This window comes from Anoplophora glabripennis, unplaced genomic scaffold, assembly GCF_000390285.2.
Source record: "Anoplophora glabripennis isolate ALB-LARVAE unplaced genomic scaffold, Agla_2.0 scaffold6, whole genome shotgun sequence".
Lineage (NCBI taxonomy): Eukaryota > Metazoa > Arthropoda > Insecta > Coleoptera > Cerambycidae > Anoplophora > Anoplophora glabripennis.
Genome location: NW_019416749.1, coordinates 2,939,515 through 2,957,730, shown reverse-complemented (window position 1 = coordinate 2,957,730; position 18,216 = coordinate 2,939,515). Strand labels below are relative to the sequence as shown.

General features: G+C 34.8%; 1 protein-coding gene across 2 annotated transcripts in view; it reads right to left on the bottom strand.

Annotated features, from left to right (window-relative positions):
• Window positions 1-331: 331 nt before the first annotated feature.
• Window positions 332-18,216, bottom strand: part of LOC108911913 (B-cell lymphoma/leukemia 11A) — an 80,953-nt gene continuing 63,068 nt past the window's right edge. For both annotated transcript variants that reach the window (XM_018716991.2, XM_018716997.2), the window contains exon 3: window positions 332-3,225. In XM_018716991.2, the coding sequence (XP_018572507.1) occupies window positions 1,265-3,225 (1,961 nt within the window). In that variant the 3' untranslated portion in view covers window positions 332-1,264. The remainder of the gene's footprint in view (window positions 3,226-18,216) is intronic.

The window sequence follows — 18,216 nt, the reverse complement described above, 5'->3', positions numbered from 1 at the left end:
TAATACCACACGCTTTTAACAACACTTCACGCCCTTTTATATATTTTTCACCAACTATATTTGTTTCTTTACATCGTTCTTCCAAGTATCCTGATCTGAGTCCAATTGAATTTTTGTTTTTCGGGCCCGGAGGGAGTGTTGCAAAAAGCAGATATAGCGAATACAAATTAGAATTAAAATTTGTTCCAAATTTTTTTTCGTTCTACCTTAAATTTGTAGAATTGTCACCTAATATGTACACAGGTATTTTGATTTCAGTGAGATCTCCTGGAAATAGCCCATGGTTTGGGAACAACAAGGTATTAAATTTACAAAACAGCAGTACACAGTGGTTTTTCGAAATATCTTATATTGAAACTCTGTATGATACACTGGGTCTAATTTAACACGGCAATAATAAATAGTTCCATATATTTACATTGCGGCTTACTGGCCAAAAATGATATGATAGGGAATGTACAGCGGGCGAAAACTCCGCCAATACTCAAGCGACGGCTTCTACCCTCAGTCTCAACATATAAATCTAATTACAAATATACAAGTACATAATAATAAACTCAATAATCAATAATAATCTTGAAAAAAAGTTAAACATTGCTTTGGTATCAGTTACGAAGAACAACGTGATCCTGTTTATCCATTTTTACGGCCGGGATCACCTTTAATGTTTAATACTATACAAGATAACTTACATTAATAACACTGGACAACCCTGGCTACGTTAAATAATTTCGTAGACAAATGTCTTGCACGATTTGCTAATGGTTTTGGCTTATTCGGAAAATTTAATGATTGCTTACAAAATAAACATATTTGTGATATTTTCCCATCGCATTTTTGAAATATACAGGGTGTTTAGTGTATATGTAAATTTAAACTTAACAAATCCTTACAAACAACATTTAGTTGGTACACTAAACATCATGTCAATGTCTACTATACTGCATCCATTAAATTTCTTCGCCTTAAAACCACCGAGTGCAAATTGTGCAAGACTGTGTACCCTTTCTAATAATTAACAAGGCCATGAGATGTCCGTCCATAACGCTAGGGTACTTTCATTTTGAGCTGGCGCAAAACGTCCGATTTAAGCGAGAAAAAATTTCCGTCCAAGTTTTAGGCCACCAGAAAATTGAACTACACTAGACTTCCCAACAGAGGCTAGATCACCGCTCACAACAACAATTTCCTAAACAGTTCATCGGGACTAGTACGTTAAACTGGGGGGCGGCGGGGGCAACCTCATGCCGCCCCATGGAAAGAGTCATACGGCCTCTTTGGAAGTGATACTCGTCGAGGAATCTTCATCGCCGCTTAGCATGGGCATCGTGCCCAGGAGGTGGCCCTTGCCCTGGTTCACCACGCATTTCCTCATGTGTTTTTCCAGCGTGGAGGGTACAGAGAAGGGCATCTCGCAGAACCGGCACCTATACACGTCTTTGCCGATCCTGCCATGGGTCTTCATATGTCGTGTCAACTTAGAACTTTGCGCGCACGCGTAGGAACACAATTCGCACTTGTAGGGCTTCTCCCCCGTGTGGGAGCGCCTGTGCACCGTCAAATTCGAACAGTTTTTGAACACTTTCCCACAATACTCACAAGTGTCGTTGCGTCGGGATTCCTTCTTTAGTAGGGGGTTGGGTAAAAGCGCGCTGGGACCTGGAACTCCTTTATTCTCTCTAGGCAAACCAGGCAACCACCAGTCGGTGCGCTCCAGGTCCAGTTTCATCCTCTTACTAGCTTCGTAGGAGTCGTTGAAGGGGGGAAATAGTGGTAGGGGTTGTGGTGGAGGAACTGGTAACAAGCCTTTGGCGAAATCGTCTCTGATTTTGAGTTGGCTCAAGCTGGTGTTGTTGTTGTCCCTGTCTTTGCTAGCTAGTTGAAGCTTAAGAGCTGTGTTGGATTCCTGAAGCGCTTGTTTGTAAGCTTCGCTGTACTGGGCAATATTGCTTAAACCAAATTTATCCATCAGTTCACCTACTAGTGAAGCTGATGGATTAGCCTCGTTTTTTGACATTTGACTGGGTACGCTTAGGTCTTCCGCTTCCTCTTCTTCCAATTCATCTTCCTCTTCCTCTTCATCGTCCATCTCGTCTTCGTCCTCACTTTCATCACCCTCTAGTGTTTCTACTGACCCTGCATTACTAGTGCGATCTTCGGGAGTTCTGTGCAGCTTCATATGTCTTTTCAGTTTAGAACTTTGCGAGCACGCATGGTCACATACGCTACACTTGTAAGGAAGTTCTCCCGTGTGCGTTCTTCTGTGAACCTCCAGGTTGTTTTGATAGCGGAACTTCTTCCCGCAGTAGTCGCAAGCGTGGATGGGTTCTGCGGAGTTAGAGTTCCTCGGCGAGCCAGGTTTTCCTGGAGGTGTCGAGGCAGATCTGGGAGTATTCGTGATCTGATCGTCTCCTTTGTTACTGGGGGGCGAAACACTAGGGGGCCGACTACTGTTCCCGCTGTTGCTACTGTTGTTATTATTATTATTGTTGTTGTTGCAGTTGCTACTGCTCGAACTAATGTTGTTGGGGATAGAAGTGGGCGGCAGCTGGGAAGGGGAAGGACTTGCGAAAGGCGGTGAGTGCTTGCGGGGTGACGGCGAGCTCGCCTGCGCCGCCCCCGGGCTGGTGGTGCCTGCCAATTGCCTCAACCGCTGCGAGTAAAAATCCAGCTGGGGTTCCAAAGATAAGGGTTGGTTGGGTGTGCTCCTCTCCCTCGATGGAAGACTACTAACGGAACCGGCACGTTCCGCAGGCGAGGGGAAGCTTGAATGTGGGGGTGGTACCCCTCCGGCAGCCACGGCGGCGGCCGCCGCCGCCAGATTCAGACCGTGGTGGCGGAATTGTTCGCTGACTAACTGGTCGATCCTGTAATGGTGTTCTGGTCTTGAAAAGAGGGGCGCTGGAGGTACCGGTCCATGGTTAAGTGGTGGTAATGGAAGCCTAAGCAAACCTCCAACTCCAAAAGGGTTGTGTAGGTCCGGAGGCGGCAGGAGATGGTGCCTCATATTTGGGGGAGGTGGAGGTGCTCCTCCCGAGGAGCAGCCCGAGGAACTGTTGCTGACGGAACTGGCGCCGCTGTGATTGTTACTGCTGGTACCTTTCGAGCTGGTGGGCGAACTTTCCACGTAGATTTTAATGCCGTGGGCGTGCTGGACATGCTGCACTAGCCTCCATGCTGAGTGAAGGCGCGCCTTGCAGGTGCTGCACACGTAGTTGCTAGGTTCTGGAAGAAGAAGAAAAAAATAAGTAGAAGTTATAACAGAATCAGAAAAAAATTATAAAGTAAACAACACACTAAAAACTTAAACTTTATATTTCTCAATGGTAATGAGTTAAAAACAAGACGTGACATTATATTATACTTATTATTACTTGCGATCCAGTAATTTTCTTCTTAAAAAGTAATGCTTAATTTATACAAAATTTGCCCAATGGCAATTGTTAAAAAATAAAAATACAATTTTCTCCTAAGCATCTAAACATATATTTTTTTTTAAATTTAGCACACGAGCAATGCTAATAAATAGCCATATTGTGAAGTAAATATCAATAAAATCAATTGACGGTATAGATAGGGGGTAATGTAGGGGTAGCCGCCCTTTGTTTCACCCTGTATTTTTTATACCACATATTTTGATAACTTGTCATCAGTGGACCGATAATTTGATTATAAGGTTCTCTCGACATTATTTGTCATGGTTCATTAATATTATTAGTTAATTTTTAAAGTAGGCTGTTCAATTGTATGAAACCATTGAAATATCATCCTGATAGTGGTGTCAATAAATAAGGGTGTTATAGTCTGTTTAGAAATGAAAGAGAGTAATAAAAGCTTATTATGTATGCAAATCGTAAATAAATGTAGTACTGGTGCTTATATTCAATATTTTTATATTATGTATTTTCCGTATAGATGAGGTGTACTTTTAAAAAAACTTTGTGCGATCGGACTGTACTAAATTGTAGCAGGTAGCTAAAATTTAATCCCCGACAATCCGTCTTTGTCTATGCCGCTTCAATTTCTCGGTCCATTTCTCTTATAAGTAAACAATATAAAAACAGCATTTCAAAACATGAGGCTACTTTAAGCATCATAACCGGGTTAAGAGGGTTTTTAGTAATTCAAATAAAATTATTCAATATTATTATCAAAATATTTATTTAAATTTAATGAATAGACTTTTATTCCACACAAAAATATATGTATTTTGAAAATTCAAATTATGGTGAGTAAATGTAGTGTTGTATAAATGTACAATAAAGAAAATAAAAAAGTAGGTATATTAAAATTCATCCTCTGAATATTCTGATGAATTATCTTCGTCTCCTAGATTGATAACGATAGGTTCCACAGTAACGTCAATTAAATTATCGAGTTCCCACATTTTCTCCTCTTCTTTTTGTACATGATGTATACATCTTTGCCAGTTATCTGCAGTTACTCGTTCCAAGGAATTTTTTAACAAAATTTTCACGTCACTTAATTTAAACGTCGTATTATTTCGCGCTACATCTCCTTTTACCTGCGCCCAGACTAATTCGATTGGGTTAAGTTCACAGTGATAAGGTGGTAACCGTAGTACCGTTATTTGGCGATTTGTTGCCATTTCATCGATAACATATTTTTTCTGATCTTTATTAAGATTGACAAGTGTCAAAAGTTCCTTTTTCACCATATTTGTTTCAAAAGAAATGTTTTTTCCGGATAACCATTGAATTATATCGGCTTTCCTCCAAGCAGTCGTAGGCGTCCGCTCGGTCTGCCGTGAATGGTAACTGGCATTATCCATGACAATTACAGACCCCGGAGGAATAAGATCCAACATCTGTGTAAAATACTCTTCGAAAACATCTGCGTTCATGTCTTCGTGATAGTCACCTGTATTTTTAGATTCAAATAAAAGTAAACCGCCATCTACAAAACCACTGGCACTACCTATATGTGTCACTATTAATCTTCGCCCTTTACCTGAAGGTGCCTTGAACCCTGTTGAAAGTCCATCCAAAAATGCTTGTCGAAAACTTTTTACATTTTTATCTTGCCATACTTTTGTTACAGTATATCCCTCGTTGACCCAAGTTTCGTCTAGATAATAAATATTCCTCCCTTCGTCACGGAATTTTCTAATTGATCTTAAGTAGGATCTTCGCCAACAAATAATTTCATCTTTATCGATAAGAACTGACTTCCTGTTCTGCTTTTCCCAGCAAAAATTCAACTCTCGTAAGACGGCCCATAATTTGCTTCTACTGATTTTTGGCAAATCGTTGTCCTCTGAAAGTTCACTTAAAATTTTGTTTAGCGTTGGTATTTCTTTTTTAAAATAAAATGAGTGTACTTTTCTGCGAATGACATTTTTGAAGAAATCATCTATAACGACTTTTGACCTCCCTGTAGATGATTTTGGGGGATTTACAGTATCTTGTTCATTTTTTGTTTCCTTTAAAAGTCTGTAGATAGTCGATTTTCCAATCCCTGTCATTTTGGAACACTTTTCCACGATGTCGTCAACACTGTTGGTAGGATTTTGGTGTTTCAATGCATTAAATACATTTAATATAATAATCTTCTCATTCTGAGACAGCGCACATCTTTTCACGCGTTTAGCAGGTACGTAATCTGATAAGCTCGACATTTTACCCAAACAATATTATATCCACTGGCACAATAGTCACTAAACACAAGTCGAATTTTACTCTACTGCACTAGCACGTCTTCGTATATTCAGCTCTAAGACTGGATTGATCTGTCACAATACACTGGCTCCTGCCCTATGATGTATCCAGTAAAATATACTAATGTACACCCATTACCTGTTAGCATTAGTGTTACCCGATAATTACCTGAAACGAAATATTACCACGCCCATGGCCGGTTCTTATCTCGGGGTTTTATTACTCTCTTTCATTTCCAAACAGACTATAGTTCGTTTAAAATATTCTACTTATTTATAAAATGTTTAAATTTAATTTTTGAAAAAATGGCGAATATTACTTTTAGTGAACAACAGACAGTATGTTGCTCACTGTAGACGAATGTTAGACGGTATGTGAAATATTTTCCAAACATCAATTGAGGGAAAATAGCTTATTTAAATCCAGACATAATGACGCTGATCGTGCCTGATATGTTCGAACAAATGACAATAAAGAAATGGTTTGAAATATTGCTCCTACAAGAAAAACTCGACGACTCTGTAGTGTAGCGAGTGTTACGAGAGCAACTCGTTAGATTAGATTAGAGAAATTACGATTTCTGTTTAAAATGTTGCAAATCATCATGAGACGTGAGATTTCCACAAGCACCCTAAATGTGTGGATAGGTATGATAGAACATTATCTTGTTTCTTAGAAAACAATTAAAAGAGTCTTCTTGGTGAGGTTCCATTGAAAATAAGGCAAAATATGTGGTTCATAATGGTGCCCCAGCACATTATTCATTGATTGAACAGATCGTGTCGAAAATTTACGAATTGCTTGGCCAGCGCGTTCTCCTGATCTTAAACCTTTTACCTCTGGAGTCACTTTAAAGGCTTAGTTTGTTCTACTCAAGTAGATAATGTGGAAAACATTAAGTACGAAATGCTGTAAATGAACTTAGACGAGGACTCGTGCTTGTCTGAGTCAAGAGACAGGCGATTTGAGAACAATATTTAAGTTATTTAAATCATATAATATAAAAAAATGATATTAGGGAGAAATTTGTATTTTTACTTTGTTTTATCGTTAGGGTTGCATTTTGGTATCTAGATAAATTAGGTTCAATCGATCTATTTGACCTCTAGTTTCAATATAGTATAAGTTTCGCTGCACATTTTAAAACCACCCTGTAAATGGCTTTTTTTCCGTTATATTTGCGTCTCTTTTCCGCTCTGTGAAGACCTCCAGAAGATCTGCTCTAAAAACAAACGAAACTATCGCAGGCGCTCGTATTTCCTTATGCAACATCCTACAAAGTGCCAAATTACGCCGAGAACAATGTCCACCGTCCCATTAAAGACAGTCAGAGATCACCCGACCCATCATTACGGCATAGCTTCTTCGTTTGACCTCAGAGGCTGCTCAGTTACCCGTACATCCTAGCCATTGTCGTCGACCTCCTCGGCTCCGACTGCTTGGGCATTCCCAGGCCAGTCACGTCCGACACACCCTGGCCGAGCCGGGAGCGTCCAGGCGATTTTTCACGCCCGATTTTCAGTGTATTATCCGGCGGGCGGCGGGGGCGGTAATGGCCCGTCGACATGTGGCCGCATGCAGATCGCCACCGCCGCGTTATGGACACTTAAATTGGTTTCGTGCGGCGTCGTTCACGACATACCCGAAGAATTTCGCGCGTAAATGTTAGTGGAAACATAGCAGAGATTTTATTTCGTTAGACTGAAATTGTTCGATGTCGTTGCCAGGATCTTTCACCTGCTTGTAAATTTTATGAGGACCACTTTCAAAATTCTAGTTCAATTCTATTAATGTCACAATTTGTCTAATTCGCAATTAAAGTATCAATATTATATTCCTTATTTAGTTCAAAGCTTTAAATGAAAATATAGTAATTATTTGAAAAAGAGTTGTGAAAACCTTAAAAATCACTCATTCTGCGTCTGCAAATGATAAATCAATAGAGTGAAATTCAGTTATAATAAAAATAAATGCAATTTTTTTTCATTACAACAAGAACTGACATGAACTGTCAAATACAGGAGATACAGTCCAAGAAAGAGAAATTTGTAGAGAGCTTTATCGTATTAACGTGAAATAGCGGGTGTAGGTAAATTAGTCCTGTTTAAAATATTTTTATAAACGTTTAAAATTTTCTGCGGGTGTGGGCTGAAATTCATCCATTATTGAATAAAATTGAATGAAATTTGAGTAAAATTTTTTTCTTCGATTGTACCCCTTCAATTACCTGTATCGGCGACACTGCTTTTCAGAAAGAAACCGTTTGTGCATTATTCTTAACGCACACTTGCTGTTTACTCGTGTACAAATTTTTACATTTTTATCTTCCGTTAATTTAAAGATAATTAAGGAAAACCATATGGCAAGTAGCAACTTCAACACACTGTATCTCGAAAACAGGGCGTCCAAGAAAAAAACTTTACATGAACTATCCCTATTATTTTCCTATGAGAAACATGCATACAAGTTTTTTTGAAACATGAACGGGACATCCTGTATATATAAAATATAAAACACACCACAGAAATGAGACAACCCCCAAATCCAAAAGTCAAAGGCTTGTGCGGAAGGGGGCTACACTTGAAAAAACGCGGACAAACATCCATTATCCATCGACATTGCCAGTGCCGACACCGGAGATCGAACCCGGACCAGAGTAGGAAGCCTAGCCGAGAAATGCTTGCCACCGCACTCTCGACCGACTGCGCTACCGTGGCGATTACTTTGTTGTATCCTTTACAAGGAATGTTATAAACAATGTTTTTGTTTTCGATATAGTGAATAGGTATTTTTTTATTAGTATTTTCATTTTTTAAACCAATTTTTCATTTTACTATTATTGTCTAGTTTTTTAATATAAGCCCTCTCACATATGACATTTTAAGTCGCTGATTTATTTCCTTTGTTATACTCGTGCTTATCCCGACTTCTCCGTACATCAATGACTCCTCTGTAACTAACAATTATGTCAGATATAAATTATCATACGCAGGCATATTCGACATCGCTGTATGGAGAGGTGTGTTAAGAATAAACATACAATATCCTATTAGCATACCACTTTGTCCACATTCGACGTATACATTACTTCCATAGTCACTTTATAAGAGCGCAGAGCTACTTATGTTAATAGTGATGTTACCCCACAGCTCGAAAAAAAATCAGGCCGAATGGGACAAATTTTAAATATCCCTGTATGTATGTATGTATGTTCGTTACATACTTTTTAACAAAATTCCTCAAAAATGTTGCAAGTTTAGAATTAACTAAAAGGGAAAATAACCCATTTGTTAAACCTTTTATTCAAAATGTTCTTTTTACATATGAAGACCACACGGCAAAAACGATAAAAGTCAGTTTTATTTAATTTATTAGAAAATTAATTTTAAAGTTTAAAACGAAAATCATACAATTTACATTTTAAATCAAAATTTTTGTTAACGGGTAATTATTTATCGATGAAAACAATAAAAATATCCTTAGACCGTTATGATTTTTCTACTTTTTACACTCATTTTTTTGGTACTAAAACCATATGGTTTTCATATGGAGCATTCCATGCCAAATCACTGAGTTCGTGGCCAGACCATTTTTAATTTTCCTAATTTTTTAGTATTATTTAGTGCCTATTTAGAGTAGGTAGCTTTCATGATTTTTTTTTAATTTTTGTTTTAGCTCTTTAAGAAGTTATGAGTATTTGAATATTTTGGGTAAAAAACTTCTTTCTCTTTCATAAACTTTTTGTTCATTTTATTCGTTTTGAGATAGTTTTATAAAAAAAAAATATAAAAATACATTTTTAGTTTTTGTTTTATTTTAATTTTTAAACCAGAGTGCTTTTTGAAAAAAATTGAAAATTATACCTTCAGTTTATACAGTGTACTAAACAGTCGTACAAAGTATTTTTACGTAAAATTGTTCAAAAATATATTGCTTAGTTCAAGACTGTATCATCTTATTTTCAAATAGATGTATATTTGATTTAAAACAATATTTTTCTCAGTGTATATTTGAAAAATATATATCTACTTATATACAAGATATTTCCTTGTTTTTGGTCAGTTGAGACCAAATATGAATTATTTTGAGTATGTAGTATGTATTACCAACCCCCGAAAATTATTACGCTATTTTTTGACACTCCGCATTTGATATTACTTTATTCAGCGCCCTTCGAATTTTCTACCTCCAAATCAACTTGCATATTTATTATTTATTTGATCTGTTACTTCCACCCCTCGCCAAAGGGTAAAGGTTTTATTAAAACAAAGACATCAAGGCCGGGAGACACGTCAACCGGCGTCGTGTTTATTAAAAAGAAAATCCGGACCGTGATTGATTTACAGGCCATCGATAGCAGTTGACGTTGCGGCGAGATTCATAATCCTGTATTGTATTTTCCTGTTCAAAATTTAATATGGGGGGAGATTTGAAACTGAAAACTATCATACAAGTCGTTAGATGTGGGGGCCGAGGCAATTCGGGGAGAATACCAATGAGGTGGGTTATTTTCAGCACTTGTTACACGAGTAATTGACGAATGAAGTATTTCCTTTATGCGAATATCGGAGTTTACACCCTCAAACTAAAATTCTTGGTAAGTTCGGCGGATATAAAATAAATGATAATGTCAATTTGTATATTATCCTCAAATATAAAATTTACCAATTATGGATTTGTACCAATGATTTTATTCCCCGTTTAATTAAGTCACTACACATTGTTAGACATCATTTGATAAGACTTTTCAGAAAAAGTTAAAGTGGTATAAAAAAATCTAATAATTCCAAAATACGTAACATCCAGTAGTTTATTTCTAATAGTAATTTTTATATATATCGTCGGGTTTCAAAATAATGTTGAATGTATCAAATTCAATTTTCACTATATTTTTTTCCTTATTTTTAATCAAAAAATTACGTACAGAATTTTTTTGTCGACGGAATATTCCAACATTCTGTATGTTTTGCAAAGACAAAACGATTATTCCTTTTTTTGAACTCGTCCACAAAAAAATTCCCACTAATAACACAGCCCCACAAAAAAGAAAGTTCTGTACTAGAGACATGATCATATAGATCCTGTGTATTTCTTGCGCTAAAATATCCCCTAAAATAGGGTGAAATAGTGACCATAAGGTAAACCTTTACAATGAAAAGCAATAACTAGTAAATACAAATGTTAGTGTAAAGCAATGTACCTACTGTATAAGTACAACCAAATATACAGGGTACAGAGTGCGTCGAAGTAGGATATCCCCTTTATTATGGAAGATATCAAAAAAAGTTATTTACAAAAATTGTAGCCAACTTAACATGCACATTTTAAAATTATTTTCGTATATACAGGGTGTTATGTATTACCAGGGTCAACCAAACATACTATGTTTTAAATGGGACACCCTATATACTATTTCAAATTTAAGGTTAAGCTCATCTTTCCCATGCTTCCAATATAGGGTTTAGTTATGTTATACATGGTGTTTCAAAAGTTATGGTCAATTTGTATACGAGAATCATTCCCATTTTAGCGTCCTGTATACCCTAGCTAGACAGAACAACTTAACAATATTTTTTTACAGGCATAACTGTTTGATATTGGTACAGTTTTACGAGAAAGTGCTATTTCTTTATTAATCTCGAGCACATAATTTTCTCAATTTTTTTACATGAATCATCCTGTATTTTATTTTAAAAACTGGAAATATATTTTATGTTCTTTCATTTCTATAAGGCTATAACTAATATATCATTCATTTCTGATATATTTACCATTTAATAACAAAAACAGAGTTTTTAAAAATTCCTATTATACAATACAAAATTTCACAGAAGTTTGTTAAAGTAATTATTACTGAATAATATTTATCTGTCATTCGCCCACGGCCAACTTGTTATAATAGGAATTTTTTAAATACCCTGGTAATAAGTAACACCCTGTAGATACGAAAATAATTTTAAAATGTGCAGTTTTAAGTTGTCTACAATTTTTGTAAATAACTCTTCTTTAATATCTTTTATAATATCGGAGATATCGTACTTCCCCGCACTAGTGCCGCACCCTGTATATGTAAATATCATTTATTTTTTCGTAAATTTCAAAGAAATATGGTCATATTTAGCAGAACCAACAAAATTCAGTTGCAGTTGCGTAAAAAAGACGCTATATGGTGCACGTGAAACCCAGCCAAAAAATTGTTGAAAAAAATATGATTATTTACACATCAACTAACTTTCTGAATTTGATTTAAAACAAAATATGCTAAATGAGTCTATTAAAAATGTGTCCAACAGTAATACGGTAGCAAAATCTAGGAAATTTTTAATGGTTATACTGAGTGTAATTATAAGCCGGAGTCAGTTTTTTAGGGATAATAGTACATTTTCCGCAAAATACTAATCTGAAATATTTTTTTTAAATAAAATAAATAGTCGAATTACAATTCGTACAACACTTGAAAATCCAGTGGAATTTAAGTATTCGTAATTTCTTCTTCTTTTTGAAATTTCACCTGATCTACACAATTTGTTGGATTTTTTAAAACATTTTTCCGATAATTTTAAAATTTAAGCTATGATAGACACATATTACACAGGCCGAGAAAATTTAGCCGACCCGCTAAACCAGAAACCAGAATATAGGTACTTCACCGAAGGATTTTGGTGCACTGAATTCGAATACAATGTATTCTCTGGTTTTCGAGATATCCTAACCTAAAAATGCCAAATCGCATTTTTTGACATATTTGAGGATGTGTTATATGTATAGGTAAACTTTTTTGGTAAAACCGTTAATGGGGCCTTAAATTATTACTATACTTACTTTTTTAAACGCACTTGGATTTATCCTGTTATCCCTTTTCGTCTTTGATAAAGCGCATGTTGAAATTTAGTAATTTTAATCCATCGGCACTCGCAAGTAGGGATCTTACATATTTTTGCGATCCCTGAAATTTTGCAATAAACTTAAAAAAATAACATAACATAACCTCAAATATGTCAAAAATCGCGATTTGGGCACTTTTAGGTTAGGATATCTCGAAAATGAGAGCCATTTGAGAAATTTGGACCTCGGTTTCGCACCAAAATCTTTTGGGAAAGTATATTCGTGTTATTGGGTTAAAATCTTGTCGGCCCGTGTATAGTGGGTCATTTTAACTAACCTAAAAATAATCATTTTCTTTATGGTTTAGTTTAATTAGTTTAATTTATGTTTCTTGTGTAATTATTGAAAAAACGTGTTATTTCACTCGAACCATTTCTGCCAGTGTAACTGCCGCCTTATAAATTTAAAATTCCTGGGCATGTGGCCACTATTCCAGCCTGGAGAACGGTCCGGGTCCGGGCAATCCGTCATAACTCTCAATAGATCACTTCCTTAATACCGAGATAAGGCCAGAATGACCGCGATATTCAAATTTTTAAGCTCCGCTCCTTTTGTGATGTCCAAAGCCATATCGTGTATGCAGGGGACCACTCGAGGCCGGGCCCCTCCTGAAAGGGCTCCAGATAAATCTGTTTGGTGAGGCGATGTGTGCCGCACGGCTCTGCGGCCAAGATGTTTCGCCACCCCCGCACCGCCCCCCTCGCCCCCGGGCGATAAATAATCGCGTCTCCGTGAGGTCCTTTGTGTTGGGTCGCGGCCACATTTTAAACGTATGCAAATGCGCCTAAGCCTGCTGCGATGACCGTGATCTGAAAGTCTAAGGACTGCGGACTCCGTGGACCGGCGCGCGGCGGGGAAAAAAGAGGATTACGGGACCCTTCTTAATGAATAATGCCGCATTAAAAAAACGAATACCTCGTACCCGGTAGGTTTCCTCAATTTTTTTATGCCGGGGATTTTTTAGGCCGTGAAAAATATCCACGCCGGTCTGTTGTACATTTTTTTTTTTAATTACAACACTTCGTTTTCCAGAGACAAGGTGTTAAAGTTAAAAAAAATATAGGTATCACTTGGGTTAGTGACTTAACTAATTATAGGTAAAAATTGGCACTCAAATCTGTAAATCAGTGGCGGAGATACTAGAAAACAACGTCGAGCATCTGAAGGGATATTTAAATAAATGATACATTTTTTAACTTGAATACCCTGCATTTTTTAAACGAAGTGTTTGCAAACACAGTTTGTGACGTGTAATTATTAAAGTTTGGTAGAGTATTTTGAACACTCTGTATAGTACTATTTATTTTAGCCGAATTTGGATTATTATTATACAGGGTATTTGTAAATAAGTGAGAAATATTTTAGGGGATGGTTGCCCAAGTTATTTTGTGAAGAAAAGTTCATATAAACGTAGGTCGAAATATGCTTCGTTTCCTAGATACAGAGTGTTTAAATTTTAATTTTTTATTTATTTTTATTAATTATTTCAGAGCTTTAAAGATATTGATTCGAAATTTGAAACACGCTTTGGAGGGACAAATGTGCATTTTTTGGGGTGATCCGAGTATTTCTACTTGCACCAGTGGCGTCTGTGCGAGAATGCCACAAACTTTTTTTATAAAAAAAAATGGTACGCCACTGATATATTTTTTGAAATCCACTATCAATTCTGAATGAAACTGGCCCCTTTAAATTTTTTCGTAGGGTACACCGTTTTTTGAAGAAAAAAATAAACATTTTATTGTTGCTTTTATTAATCTTCTATTTATATATTAGGGTCGATAATTTTTGAAACCAAAAAAAATTATAGTAGGATGAAACCCATTGGAAAAGAAAAAGAATATAACAGAAATGAAAGGAAAAATAATTTACGGGCGATCTGAGGTCGGGAAGGGGTAGGGGGTGAGTTTTTATGGATAAAAAACGGTTTCCGTTGATTTCCAGAAAAACTACAAGTCTTATGGAAAAAGTTAAATGGCAAAAACCAAAAATTTGGTTATTTGAATTTTTCACATAAATTTTGAGGTTATGTGAAAAAAGTGTAAATACAAAAGTTGTAGATCTTTTTATTACCTACAACTTTGCCACTTTTTTCCATAAGACTTGTAGTTTTTCCGGAAATCAAGATAAACCGTTTTTTACCCTTAAAAACTCACCCCGTTCCCCTTCCCGACCTCAGATCGCCCGTAAATTATTTTTCTTTCCATTTCTGTTATATTCTCTTCCTTTTCCAATGGGTTTCATCCTACTATAATTTTTTTCCACTTTTTACCATTTTTGAAGGCTTAAGCACTGGTCTATTAAAGGTCTCTTTTAATAAAGCGTTATTATGTCAAAGTAAAAATGCAATTCAACATTCAAAATAAAAAGTTGATATAAATGTTTTATTTTTTTCTCTTGAATATTTCAAAAAGTTTCATTATCTAGTACAGTAACATTAAACCAAAACAATGGCACAAAATAACAGTAATAAAAATATTTTTTAATAATCGCAAACCTACAATAGATGTCGTTTTCGCTGAAATATTCCTATTGTATTTATTATTGTCTCGCAGCCGGCTGTAATTCGATTCCTCAGGTCTTCAACATTTCCAAATTTCGAGTCAGTATCTTTAAAACTCTTTGAAATAATTAATAAACATAAATAAAAAATTAAAATATAATCACTGTATCTCAGAAATGAAGCAAATTTCGACCTACGTTTATACCAACTTTTTTTCACAAAATAACTTCAGCAACCACCCCCTTAAATATTTTGCATGTACATATTTATAAACACCCTGTATATTAAATAATAATCTTACAATTTGTTTTTTGCAATATGTTAGCCACTATGAGTTTTTACAAGGTCATTTATGTTTAATGAGAGTTATTGATAAAAAATAATCCAATTAGATTCAATTATTCTTTAAGCTAAATTGCTTTACAAAGAGATTGTTTAATGAGGAAAATGGGTTTAACTCTAATTTTTCTTTAAGTTTAAGCCCACTTTTATATATTACTCATAAATCAATTTCATTATTCTGGTTATATATACTTTTTATTATTTCATTTCTTATAACATTCTTTCTTCGTAAATTTTGTACTATAAATGTATTTTATTTGATTTGATATCTCTTTCATTACTACAACCCATCGAACCTTATGTCACTGAAATTATTATAAGAGAGAGTTATAGTCAAAGAAATAAAGTCAAATATACAGGATGTTATAATAAAAAAATTCTATTGTGTCGATGGCATATTCATTTATTTCATACTGTCCGGTATATTGCTATTTCCCGGATTCATTTGGGGCCGGTAAGTGAGCTATTACAGTATCAGAGCTGGTAAATGTTGCCTAGCAACGTGATATTAGACATGTCACAAACAATATTATAAAATGACAGATCAAGCGATGTCAAACAAAAATTTGATAATTTTAAGGAAAAAATAGAAATTTCTGCTCGTTAAAAATAGAAAGACAGTATGAAATAAAATATCATACGATACACGGCCGTTAGGTGTTATTACAGTACTCGTTTTTATTCCGGACTCGGCTCCTACGTCGCCTCGTCCGTAAAACAACTCGTAATGTAATAAGTCACCTACCAGACTTGTAACGTAAAATACTATTACTTGTGGATGTCAAATTGAATATAAATCTGACAAATTGTATAAAAATTACAAGGATATACACCCTGTATATTAAAATTTGAACAGCAGCTTCTGTTAAAAATATAAAATTTATATTATCTATTCATTGCTCCACATCTTATTTCATTTAAAAACAACATTATTCTTATAAGGTATTTAATCAGATATCTGATAAGTAATGACTATTTAATTAATTTTTTACGGGGATTTTTTTTTATAAAATAAAAATCAATTGAACATCGGATTCCAGAGATATAAATGCTATCTCAATTGTTCTCAATTGTTTAATGCGAGAAAATTAGTCAAAAAAATCTCTTCCCTGCAGTCCCTTCGAAAAGGGGCTGAAAAAAATAGTTTTATTTCCTTTGCTTAAATATAAAGGCTTTTACAAGAATTAAATTACGCACAGTTTGTACAATCAAAAGTGTTTTACCGGTTGCATGGGGTAGAAGCAAGTAGATAATTTCTTGCATCGGCAATATAGTTACTAGGGTGGCCCAAAAAAAAAACGAATATTTTTTTTGTGTCTCTTGTGAAAATATGTTAGTTTATCATGTTTTAAGAACCCCCTCAAAAATCAGCCTAAAAAAAATTTTTTAGAGGTCGCTCAAGATTTTTAAAAATTTCCAAAATAGTCAAAAATTTAATTTTTAAATTTTTTTTTCTCGTTATTTATGTATTTATATTTATATACTAATCTGTGTAGAATAATTAAAGTTTGGTTTGGTTTCAAAAAAATCCTACTACTTACCTAAAAACTTAAACTAACTTTTTCAACTATTAGTCCTTAATTAACGCTTCTAGTACTTTTAATTGTCTTCTTCCTATCTTCTGTTTGATTCACTTTTTACTTATTTGTGCCCCCCAGTAGACTGTTCAGGCTATGCGACTATCATTTTTGTGTAGGTGTATTGCTAACTGCCTACTTTTCTATAGCGAAGCAATTTCTATGTGGCTTTTGACAGCAAACGTTGGAGGTAAATATTCTTCCAGATTTTTGCTTAACTTCATAATATATCTTTGTCTCCTATTCTCGATAACACTGCTTATTTTCAGCTAAAGCTTGTTTGTTTATACCGTTTCTGCTTGAGTTTTTTTCTTTTATAACTTATTTCACTTTTGCTCATAACCTCACTTTACGTCTGACTTTTAAAATTTTTACAATTTTATCTAATTAACTGTTTGCTTTTTGTTTCAGAGCGGCGTTTGCCCTTACATGGTTTATTACGGCAGACTTCTGACAGTTCTTAAATATAGTTATGCGAAACAAATGAATATCAAGTGTCTCTATAAAAACATTTTATGAAAAATTGTAGGTTTATGCTAAAATTGTCTCTAAATTAGTTCTTTATTTCACATTTCTCAAAATGTCTTTTGCTATGCAACTCTCCTTATTATGTTTTTTTACGTTTGTTGCACCTTCACTTTCACTTCACACATAAATACTGGCCTTATAACTTCTCTTATACAATTCTTACAACTATAATTCCAAATTCTTCTCTCTTATTCTAATATTTCATTGTTTTTATGTGCTGCCGTCAACAAAATTTGTTTTTACTTTTTTTTTTTCGTTTTCTGCAGAATTTCAATGAAATTTTTACTGAAATTGTGTGCTGATGTGCTAATTTAGTCTTTTTTATATGAAACTTATGATTAATATATGCTGCGTCGAGAAATCTTTGGAAAATATCTGATAACAAAGACCACTGATGTGTTTTATGCTCAAATGCTTACCAAAATTAAATACAACCTTATGCTACGTGTTTTGAAGTTAAATATATATGCTGTTCTTCGCTTCTGAATAAGCATGTCCAATAATTAATATCCTTTCTTATAGAAAATAATTTCCATTTTTGTCGTTATACATCAAACTTTTTATTTGATTTTACATATATTTTAAATAAACTTTCCTATCACTTTTGTTTTGTATTTGCATGTCTTATTTTAGCTTATTAAATCCATGTGCATGTAATTTTTTTATTAGTCTTGGCTTTCTGTGTATTAATTATGTAATTTTG